The sequence below is a fragment of the Acartia tonsa genome, chromosome 6 (assembly GCF_053477335.1).
Source record: "Acartia tonsa isolate MP-2025a chromosome 6, ASM5347733v1, whole genome shotgun sequence".
NCBI lineage: Eukaryota > Metazoa > Arthropoda > Copepoda > Calanoida > Acartiidae > Acartia > Acartia tonsa.
The window spans coordinates 23,058,629-23,071,022 of record NC_137265.1 but is presented as its reverse complement, the minus strand read 5'-3'; the positions used below and the strand labels follow the sequence as shown (position 1 = coordinate 23,071,022).

The 12,394-nt window shown below is 31.8% G+C and overlaps 1 protein-coding gene across 12 annotated transcripts in view; it reads right to left on the bottom strand.

Moving 5' to 3' along the window:
* LOC145322145 (serine/threonine-protein phosphatase 4 regulatory subunit 1-like) overlaps window positions 1–12,394 on the bottom strand; it is a 180,418-nt gene that overhangs the window by 24,550 nt on the left and 143,474 nt on the right. For all 12 annotated transcript variants that reach the window (XM_080163948.1, XM_080163952.1, XM_080163944.1 and 9 more), the window contains 3 exons: window positions 8,157–8,299; window positions 7,670–7,747; window positions 6,075–6,140 (listed from right to left, as the gene is read on the bottom strand). In XM_080163948.1, the coding sequence (XP_080020074.1) occupies window positions 6,075–6,140; window positions 7,670–7,747; window positions 8,157–8,299 (287 nt within the window). The remainder of the gene's footprint in view (window positions 1–6,074; window positions 6,141–7,669; window positions 7,748–8,156; window positions 8,300–12,394) is intronic.

Here is a 12,394-nt window from a genome sequence, read left to right as displayed (position 1 = left end):
TTCTATAAAAATGGATTCAACTCCCTAACTGAATAAGGCAATTAGAGAAGAGAGGGGGTAATGGGCTGTTCATTACATCAGTCCCCAAAGTTTAATAATAACGTTTTCTTATTCGTTGGCTTAACAACTTTGGGGGATTTTGATTGGTTGGTTTATTAAGTTGAGTGATCTAACGTTTAAGCAACTAATATTGATTTACTAAAGGGGTAATTTTGTGTATCATCATAAGAGATGTACATCAATTCATCGGCCATTGTCTTATCCCTTAAGGTCCCTGCAATTGATGTACTGAAATAAAAACAAAACCGTTTTTAAAAGTTTCCAATGTAGTCTAATAAAATGTTAGTTGCAATACAAATTCCTGTATGATAAGCAAAATAAGGTAGCTGCCATTACAAATTCAGGAAGAAAGGGATTTTTAAAATTCGAAGTGTTTCTTTTAAGTTATGAAGTAAAATTCAAAAGAGTTTTTTTAAAAGAAATTTTTGTTTTTATTATTTTTCAGAGATTGCTCTTTTAAAAGTATAGTTTACATATTGTTTTTTTTCTCGAGAAATATATCCATTTTTTTCTATCCATTTACCTGTATATCTATGCCTGACAAATATATAAATATGCCAGGTTGCAAGATATTTACTACTTTATATCTATCCTGTATAATATACATGGTATGGCCTGGGGCGCTATATTGTAAACAACGTTAGATGTTGTAATAAGCAGTCATAGGCCCATCTATCAAAACAAAACCTTCTCTTGCATACCAACTTTATATATTTTAATATTCTAAGCCGACCCAAAATTGTTTATTTTTAGAAATTATTTCTTTTAAAACCTTGTTTTCGAAGCAAAACCATTTTATAAAGTTATAATGAAATTCTCTTTTTTGTTACATTTTTATTCAACAACAGTTCAATATTTTGATTTTAGACGATGGAAATGATTTGGCCTGATAAATGTAGAATGTGACAAAGCCTGGAACGCTCATCAAAGCTAGCTGTGATATGTGATAAAGATAGGTACACACCATATCTAGCTTTGGAGGGTTACAAGATGTCATATACTTGTACAGAAGCGCCGTAACAAAATTTCATAGATTTTTTTCAATTAAAAATTAGGCTTAAAATCTGCACATTTTTAGGGCGTATATTGAGGTATTATCAGGGTGCAAGACTCGTCAAACTGGCTGTGATATGAAAGTGATCATTGCTGACTAAATATCGACACATCACCGCCATTTGACAAGAACTGCAGCCTGTAGCATGTATACGGCCGGTAACAGCGGTGGCACGACGGCCAACAGGCGTAAGCAAAACGGCTCTTAATGACTTCGAATCTTAATGAATCTCAAATATTTTTTTGGACACCCTTTTATTTTTTCATAAACTTAACTTTCTGTAAAATTTCATATTTTCAATTTTGTTAATATAGCAATGCAAAGCACTACCTACCTTTTTGGCGACAAAAAAAATTTAAGGTAAATGAAAAGAATTTGTGTATTAAAAACTTTTATTGCTAATAATTTAATTTTAACAAGACGTCAAAAATTATGAATTTTAAAACAAGAATGTAAATCTGCGAAAATTGTCATGAAACTAATTTAAATCATTTTTAAGTATCTTTACAACAAAGCAAGAGAATACTAATATTTAAACCAAAGACCCAAAAAACTTAAAAAAAACTCAGTCAGTAAGGCAAAAAATCAAAAATCTGGTATATTAAAAATTATAGAGTAGCTTTCTAGTTGTAAATATGACATTATTTCTGGTACATTAATAAGCAATAGCCCCTACCCGTAATAAACTTACTCAAAAACTACACACCTTTTCATACATCCAGTTGAAAAATTGAGAGATTTTTTCATAACATTTTTGGGGATTTTTCAACAGAACAAATCCTATTTTGCCATCAGTTAATTTATCATAATTAAGACAAACATCTTTGTTTTTATGATAATTTAAGTCAAAAATTTTGTAGCCAAAATAGTTTCTCATTATTTAAAAAGCCCCCTCCCCCCTGATCAAAAAGGGGGTTGTATAAAAAGTCAAAACTAACCCAGAGGGACATCAAAAGAGAGAGTTTTCAATGTTTGCGAAGCTTTATTACCAAAACTGAGCAAATTTTTGCTTAAATAAATATTTGTTGACAATAAAAATGTGGTTGCAAAAATGTAAATACTGTTTGGTCAGATTGGTGTCCAGTCAATTCCGCACCATGTACCACATTAGCAAATCATTAGAACCACATATTATTACTACAGCAGAAACTATACCTCCCTCTTAACTTACAAAGTATCATTAAAAACTTCACCTAACTAAGTTGTATATTGCAAAAATGTAATGCAATAAAAATGTGCTATTATGCGGAAATGAAAGCACACCTGGTCAAATTGACATAAGAATGGCTTATATGTACTTATCATTGTAATCCCTCTTCTAAACTTTAAACACCCCCCCCCCCCCCCAGTAAAAAGGCTTTATGACCCCCCCCCCTCCTCTTAACTTTCTATATTCATTTTTGTCAACGTTTTACTAGTAATATTTACAGCGCTCTTTTAGAACTTATAACTTAAAAAAGGGTGTCCAAAAAATTGCCTAAATGTTTTGTGGTATATTTTGTGTGTTAATAGTAGCGCAGCTACTCTTTAATTAGAATGTGTTTAGCGGCAGGTGATCATCAAAGCTGGCTGTGATAGAATATAAAACCACGTGAATGTTGATTCTAACCAGGCGCTATGACAACCCAGCTGTGATGTTACCTAGAAACCGCTCAAGCTTAGCTGCCCGACCGCTCATAATGCTACGCACGGCTGCTCAAGCTAGCATCTGACCTGCTGCGTGACAGCTTATTTTCTAACCAATACACTTGGAAAAATTAAACTTGTATAGAAATTGATAAATAATACAGTTTTTAAGCTACAAAAAAGGCATTAAAAAATTCCAAAATATGATAAACCCTTTCTATAAGAAAATGTGGAAATAAATAATGGACCCCCAAGAAAATAACTAAACAAAAATATACAAACATAAGAAATAGAATTAAAAACCATTTAAAAACTGGCATATTTTTTTTACAATAAAAAAACTTTATAATACAAAGATTACATACATAGGTAGATAGATAATAATAATTGAAGCACACACACACACAAGCATATAATACACTGTGCCAATTCTGATTCAGATTTGGGGAAAATTCGCGGTTAATTTGGCAACTTTTGCAAATAAAGGTCTCAAAATCTGCAACAGATTTGGCCAAAAATTACAATTTATTAATTTAACGCTTTTAAACTAAAAAAGAAAATTTTCTTTACTTTGTATACATATTAGGAGTAGTTTCTTGGTTTGGTTCACTAATAATTACTGATTTCGGACGTATGTACGTCCCGTACACTCGTGTGGTTTGGCAGCTGCACAGTACGGAAGACATGTCAGTGAGCTGTGGTATAATATGTTACATCTCACTACCCATGTCTTTCATCCCGGTCAACCTAGGCGTTTTTCTGCAGGCTTTTTAACATCTTTGTCTTGCCGGAGTTCAAACTAGATTGCTAACGTAACAGGGAGGGATGTTTCATCTGAGGATAACTTATTTGCAAATAAAAAACAAATTACAAGTAAATCTTTTTTTTAATGAAGGTAGAGCAAAATAGTTTTTTCATCAAATGAAACATTCTACCCTGCTAAAATAAAAAAACATAAAGGCTTATTTCATTTTTATAAACTAAATTTTATTACATATATTTTTCTGAAAAAAATGACATTTACAAAAACAAAATAAGCCTTTACACGTATGAATTACAATTTTGGACATAAAAAATGACAATAAAAAAGTTTAAATGCCAGTTTTAAAATGGTTACTGTGGGTTCCTAATGGATAATAAAAATAAATATTAGAAAAAAGTAAAAAAAATAAAACATGAGTGAAAATTTAAAAATAATAAAAAATAAAAAGTAAAAGATATCTATAGAGAATAGATAGCTAGACAGATACCAAGATCCTTCATTCATATATTTATCTTTATATAGTACAATACCTTTTTTTGAATTACATACATTGCTTACACATAAATATATACATAACCACCCCCCCCCACCCCCACCCGCAGCTATGCACTTACATATCCTTTCCCCGAAGGTATGAGAGTAGGCCGGCGGCTTTAAGACAATATCAAAGAGAATTTTAGTATTTTAGCGTAAAAAATGGTTTTGCCCGAATCGGCAACAATTCTTAGAATTTGTTTTATAAAAAAAAACGGTGGTGGCATACTTTTTAGCTAAACAGTGGTATTTCTTCTATGCATTTTATCATCATGCGCATTTTACTTATTTATATCATTATAATGCCTAGCGACGACTAGATGCCTAAAAAAAGGACCCTGAGGGTAAGGCACTATGGATAGAAAAAAACGGCAGACACAATTCTCTGTAAAATAATATAAAATTATCATGTGTAATACGATTTCAGATATGTTAATTTTCATCTTATTTAAACGAAGTTTTTTTCTCCTTGCACTTAAATAAAGAGCTCTAATACAAATAATTAAAACTATTATGTGGCTAATTATGTTATAATTTTCAATGAAATAAAAAAGCAGGGCCCTCCTAAATGGTTTTGTTCCACCACTCTCACAATAAAGCCCTCCCGAGGCAAATCTTAATTGATTTCCCATCAAGATATCAAACTATAATAACAAGTTTCATACCTATGCACTAAAAGCTACAAATTTTTTGGCCTTCTCTAATCCTATGTTATTAAAATAAAATCAAAATTTCATCTTTTATTAATTGCATCAATTTTATGAAGATTTAAATGGATCCAATCAAAATTTAGCGGCAAATAATTTTTATGAATTAAAGATACTTGTGGGCCTAAAGTTTATGTTTATTGTTTAAATAAGCGTGACCTCCCCAATTATCACCCCCGCAGTATTAATATAATTCCCCATTTAAATTGACAGAGTACCTCTGAGATGCTGCCCCCCCCCCCCCTCAGAGAGAAATATTTAAAATATGTATGTTTGTCAGGTATAGATATTGCATAGTTTGGATAATTTAGCGTGTGAGCCAACCTTCACCCTCCCCTTCCTCTATCATCCGCCCCACATAACAGATCCTTTACCATTAACACCTGTCCCGCATCCCCTTACACCTGGACTCCTCCCTCTCCCAACCTCCTTTCCTCCACTTAACACCTGCCATCTAATTCACTTCCGTCAAGATAAAATCACCTTTTCTTAAGAAAAGAGGAAGAATCATTTGACCCCTACCTCCCCCCCCCATCTCCCATTCCCCTATTCACACTAAGACGAGCGGTCAGCTTACAAAGAAACAGGAAGAAGGGGACTGAGAAAAGGGGATGGGGAGAGTAAATTCCTGTCATGTCTGTACCAATAAAATTGTCTTGAGCATAAAGCTTGTATAGAGTGTGATATATAAGCCCCACTAATTGATCCAAACGTACGTCATAACCCCTAAAGTCCCCCCTCCCCTCCCCCTATAATATATAAGTCAATTTTAAATCAATGCATCTAAGGCAAAATTGCAAAATATTAAAGCTAAAATTAAACAAGCAAGTATTCCTAGATATTAAATGTTACTTCATTAAATTAATGTCTAAGATATGTAATATGTAAATAAAAATTAAATGGTATAAACATTGCAAAATAAAGAGGGAAAATTGTAATGGTCTTAACTGTTGCAAAATATCTGCATGGGGGGGGGGGAGGATCCACACCCCCAATTTATAATTCGACCCATCCGCCCTAATGAGACTTGTGTATACTAGAGCAGTTAAATCATTAGCAACTAATTTGATAATTAGCACACCAGTATATTGTACATTAAGAGTCATGTTTTTAAAGAGAAACACCGCAGAATTTAAATGATGTCAATTTACAAAATTAAACTCAGTGCTTTTAATATCCAAATATTATCAGTATCTTCAAAAAAGCCTAATATTTTCAAAATTTAAAAAGACATGTAATTGATTGCTTATTTAAAAGTTCTTTAACCAACAATATCTACAATATTTTTTTACTTTCAAATAGGCAATCTATGACATAGTTTGGAACTTACCGCTGTGGCTTCGATTCTGTAATCTTCAGAGGTTATTTCTGTGAATTCTAGAATAACTGGGCACACCTGAAGAAAAATGGCGTAATTATGAAACACTAAGAAATGCTTTCTGTATTTCGATTTATAGGGAAAAATTTTAATCACATAAAAAGTTTTCTATATCTAAGATGGTTCTTTTGGGAAATAAAATTCATGATGTAATTTTTTTTTTAAATCTAACATTTTTTACAAGTTATGTAATGTGAAAAGACAGGAAGAATTTAAGATAAAATTATTTCAATATTTTGTATACTTATTTGAAATATGGGTAAACCTTTATAATTCTAACATATGTACTTCTTAAAATCAACATTTATTCAGTAAAAAGAAATATGGCAAAGGACATAGAAAATGAAATAGTTGGGGTTAGGGGGGTATTTATGAATAGTTAAGCTGACATAGTCTTAAAGAAATTTTACTGTGCATATATTTCCGCCTTTTGTCATGGTGTTTTATTTTGGAAAAAAGACAAAGTGTCCTTAAAAGGAAAGTTAAGGCAGGGATCTAAAGAGATAGGCCAATAGCCAATAAATTGATGTACATCATTAGATTACTACGTCTATAGATTACAATTATGGGTGGAAACTTTTGGACACTCAACTTAATCAACGTACCAATCATAAAACTTTGGGGAATAATATAATAATCATCCCATTGACCCCTCCCAACCTTGGAATTTTGTGCTGTTATACTAATCTGATAACATGATTGCGGAAGTGAAAGTACACCAGAACAAAATTCTAGGGAACACAACTCAACATAAATCCAAGAATTCAATAAACAAAAACCAAATCAACCTCAGAAAAGGAATGTTTTCGACATCATATTTTTTTTATGGTAGGTAAAATAAATTTAAATCATATTTAAAAAGGTTTTACCTCATACAATAGGTTATTACCTAGTCATAGAGTAGCTGCGCTAATGTAGGCCTTTTATTAGGGTAAACTTATTTAAGGAATGGCCTTTTTGATTTCATTTAGTCCGATACTAAAATATTTGAGGAAATAATTAAAAAATAATTTTTAAAGAAAATTATACACTAAACGTACTTTTGATTATAAGGGAAAAATAAAATGGGGGGAGGAGGGGGGGGGGAGGAGGTTTAAATATATAAATGGGAAATAAGGGAAAAGAAATTCTGATTTTGACATTTAATTTCCATCAAAAATTCAAAGGAATTATGTTTTACATATAAAATTGATACACAAACTTAAATCGTTTAAGATTAGATATAAGAAATATATCAACAAATATTGTAATGGCGTTAATTTTTTTAGGAAAAAAACATTTGGCGCTAAATAGAAATTCTAAAACAAAAAGTTTTTTTGTCTGAAGTAAAGGATCTCGAAAATTGCTTAACAACCTTTGAGGACTTGTATTGAATTTTGATTTTGGTTCATTAAGTAGTGTCCAAACATTTATTAAACCAATAATCGTAATCTAAAGAAGGGGTAATTTTGTGTATCATTATTGGAGAATAACATAAATTTATCGGCCATTGTCTCATCCCTTTAGATACCTGACTAAACATTTTCCTAACCCTGCGGGGGGCCTACCTGTTGTTCCACATCAGACTTGTGTACCAGGCCTTGTTCAAGTAGGACAAGAAGGGCTGCTTGACTTGTTTTCCGAACCTAAATTACAAACAAAGTTAATCAAGGAAAAGTTATTTATCGCATCGTATTATAGACAGCTTTCCGTGGATATCAAAATAAAAATTTACAAGTTTAAAACCCCCGGAGTCCGAAGACCCGGGCTAACAAAACTGGTATTCTATGATTTTTATTTTAATATTCGTAGAAAATTGTCGGTAATACGATGCTATATATGATTTTTAAGTTCGGATCTAATCCAGCAGATATTAATCGGTTTTAAAGCCATGCTGGAAAATTATACCCATTTAAAATAAAAAGCCTAATAAAATTTAGATAAAAATTTAGACACTGTAAAAATTGGAAGAAGAATGTGATGTCAAAAAATAAAGCTTTTTATTTTTTCTAACATTTTTAAACTTAAAACTGAAAGAGGCAATAACTGACTAACCTGATGATTATTGTCGACAAGAAACTTGACGACAAGTGGTAGAAGATGGTGGGGAACAGCATGGCCCAGGTGATCAGGCACCTCCTGACAATATATGGCAATGTGGGGCACCTGTTCCATCAACTCTGACCGGATCAAACAGTCTAGACAAAAATGGAAAAATTAGTTTTATAAAAAAATAATGAAGGGACGTTTTCTGAGTGTCCTCACGTTTCAATCACTAATTTGTAATTTACAGAATGGGTCATTTTTGTGCATCATCGTTGGGGATGTACATCTATACACTGCAAATATAATTTTTCTTCTATATGACATAAATTATTAGTATTCATTTTATTGATTTTATCCAATATTACACCTGCTTTGATGACGTAAATATATATTTTTTTCAATTAACATTGCAGTTTTTATAACAACAAATGTACATAACAATATCATTCATTTATCTTAGAAGGAATTTATTATAAAATGATAGGCTGAGAAAAAATAGTTTGTTTAGGATTTAAGATAAGAAGTTATGCAGAATTTCTTGATTTTTTAATTGTTTTCATTCATTTTCAACTAAATATGCGATTTTGATAACATTTTTGTTTGTCATTTAAGTTAACAGTGGAGGGGAGATATTTTTAGACATTTAATTATATGACACTCATAACTAAACATATATAAAACCCCCCCAATTAAGTTCAAGATTAATAATAGAAACCTATATCAACCCCTGATTAATGTTTATATTCATGGAGTGACGTGAGTCCAAATTGCACAGGTTTGAATCCCTTGGAGTAAAGGTGTACATTATTTTCATTACGGTGCCGCAACCCTGAATTTTTTTGGTGACAGTCAGGAATATATAGGGATAGGACAATAAACGATAGATTGATGTACATCCCAATCATCATAAACAATATTACCCTTTATGTACAGAGTAATCATTGGTAGAAATGTTACGCCTCTCAAACCAATCAAGTTTTCAAGCCAACTTTGAGGGTTGGTATGATTTACAGTCCAATGTCCCCTCCCGCCCTGGACGCAAGTGCAAAGAGATACTGACTAAACATTTAAATGAATGGGGTACGCTTTGGTATGCAACATACGATATATTATTCACCCCCTTCTTATAACAATTACAAACACACACACACACACTTTAGCTAGGCATAATAACATAAAAGAATCTTACTCATGGTTAACAATGAAAAATTCTTGTCACCAAAAAAAAATCTTGGTACCTACTGCTGATCTATTATGTAGAAATAATCACTCAATGGTTTATTATTTTTATAACAATATAGATAGAATAATATCATTTTTCCTTATAATAAATATTTTTTGATATTTTATGTGCATATTTGTGTAGTTTTTATGGACCTAAATGTCTAATTATATAACAGTATCTAACATACTTTTATTTCAAATATATATGGTCATTTTTTCTTAATTTACATTCATACAATGCTTCCCATTACATTTGTTCTTATTTCTTTATATTCTTTACAAGACAAGATTTTTAGCAGCGCGGCTACTCTATATTATTCATCTTTATATCCAAGATATTAAGTTTAAGCACCACCAAAAATAAGTGCAAAAACATTTGTCAGGGGAAAACTCCCCTTTATGGGTCAAAGCTAATATTCCAATTTTAATTAAACTTACTTTATTCTTCGTTTTTAATTGAAAAACGTTAAAAGTACAAAATAGAATTGTTTGAAAAGAAGAATTATTTAATTATTAAATTAAAGTAATTGATGTTAATTAAATTTGGAGAGCTAATTGATAATTGAAATGATTTAAACTACAATTATAATTATATATACACAATGCCAAAAAAATTTTAATTTGGTTCAGAAAATTTTGTGTTAAATTTTCAATGTTTTTTTGATTATATCTATTTTTTAGAAGCAAAGCTTTTCTATATATAAGTATGCGCCTGTCAGCTCAGTTTTTATGGATGTTTTCATCCTTGTGTTGTAAGTAAAGTAAAAAGATCACCACAAGCCCAATTTAAAGAAATTGTTATTCCAAAGCTGGAAGTAATTAGTAATGAAACTATTTAACTTTACACATAAAAAACAAAATTTCGCCCCAACTTCATTTTGTTAGAAGGCCTTAAAAAATTTTAAAAAAAGAGATATTTATCAGCAAAACATTATATTACCTTTTTCAAAATCCTTAAAAATCAAGAGAATATTATAATAATGTAATAAAAATAACAGTCTAACTGCCAAAAATTTAGAAGCAAAAATTCTTTTATGATATCCGTATTATATATTAGTGTGAATCAACTTCCGCGCATTTTGTGAGTCTTTTAGCGAGCATAAAACATGCGGTTATGACTCCACACCTCGTATATACTATGTACAAAACCTTTAGGTAGTGAGCCCTTGCTGGCAGGGAGGGAGGGGACATTGGTCTGTAAATTGCACAGGGTATCCAAATTTTAAACCATGTTGATGACTCCAAAACTTTGGGTACTTTTGATGAATTTTGACTGAATAGTTGGCAACTATTAGTTCCAAACTTTACTATAACACGGTGATACATGATATCAATTTATCGTCCATTATCTTATCCCTTCAGATTCCTGGCTGCTGGAAAGATAGCGCCATGACAAAATTAATGATATCCGCCAGTCAGAGAAGGACACACGGTCTATCTTTACACTCAAATTAAATATTCTGATATGATTGAGATAAAACTGGGTGCGCTGCGCCGCGGCTGCTACCATACTTCCCAGGGTGTCCAATAACTTCCTCATATTATTTGCATCTGTAGTGTTGAATATTCGCAAAAATACATCAAAATAAATAAGTGAGCGCTATATGATATTATCAAGGATCTTTTTACAGGATAAGACAATGTCCGATAAATTAATGTACATCACCAAAGATGATACACAAAATTGAAAAAATTTGATAATGTTAAAAAAATGAGCAAGTGATCGCATACCTCTATTTATATGGTCAAATAACAGATAAGGATAGGTTTGAGAGTAAAAAAAAACGACCAAACGGACAAAGATTTAAGACTCCAAAAGATAAGTTGAAAAACTAGGTGATTTGTCACTTGAAAAGTTACGCTATTTTGTATGATTGTATTCTTGTTTTGAATTCTTCCCATGACCTATGAGAAGCTAACCTGTTAAGGAGAACCCAATCGGTTCAGCGGTTAGCGAGATCCTTCAGTACAAACACATAGACAGACAAACAGACATCCTGTTACATTAGTAAAAGAATAGGTATACATTGATTCCAATAAGGTTCTTAAAAATTCAATAAGTAATTAAGAGGAAATGTAAAAATGGTTTTAATGATATTTATTTCTCCTCATACCTGTATACTCATGATTTTATAGGTTTCAGTAGAATTTGTACTCCCCCCCCCGGGCCCCCCCCCCGGCCCCCCCCCCCAACCAGTGTTATGATGGAGTAAGGGGGAGGGGGGCTCATATGGGTAAGCGGATCCTAAATTCTTGTAGATCAGATAAAATTAATTGCAAGTTTAAGTGTGTGTGCACTTGCAGTCTTACAACCATATTTATACACACACACACATCTACATACTTTATTGCAGTCACAAAACCATATTCAAATACTTTTGTAAACTAATACAATTTTAGAAAGACTTGTTAACAAAGGTCCTTTAGGCACCCCCCCCCCCCTCTCAAACTAAAAGCGTTGCAGAAACAAGGTCGAATTCATCAGTATTTTAATAGTATCACACTAAGCCTATGCATAAAAATTAGGACATTAAAAAGAAAATCAGAAGAGTGATAGAAAAGAATGAGAAAGAGGGGCCGGAGGGGGATATTACTACGGCGTAGATTATTTATATGTGTAAGTGAGAATAAGTGTAAGTATGTGTATGTGTGTTGTGTGTATTTTAAAAGTCTGTCAAGATCGATTATGTAACCTACTTGAAGTGGGACAAATCTTTTACCAATTAGTCTGCATACATCAGTCACACACTTCTTTTTATTGCAAAAATTCAACAATTTGCCTAAAAATTTATTTTTAATTTAGGCAAACATTGTTTGAGTATACATGCATTAATAACTATCTATTACCAATTTGCAAAAATAAGAACATAAGATATCTAAATAATAATGTTTTAATAAAAAAGAATAACAACGGGATTTTTAATGAAAAAGATTGTCTGCCGCCAATTTGTAAATGCATCTAGTGGTGGCGTTTTAAGCAGCCGCAAATGATTGAAATACGCGGCTACGGATGCGGCTATCAC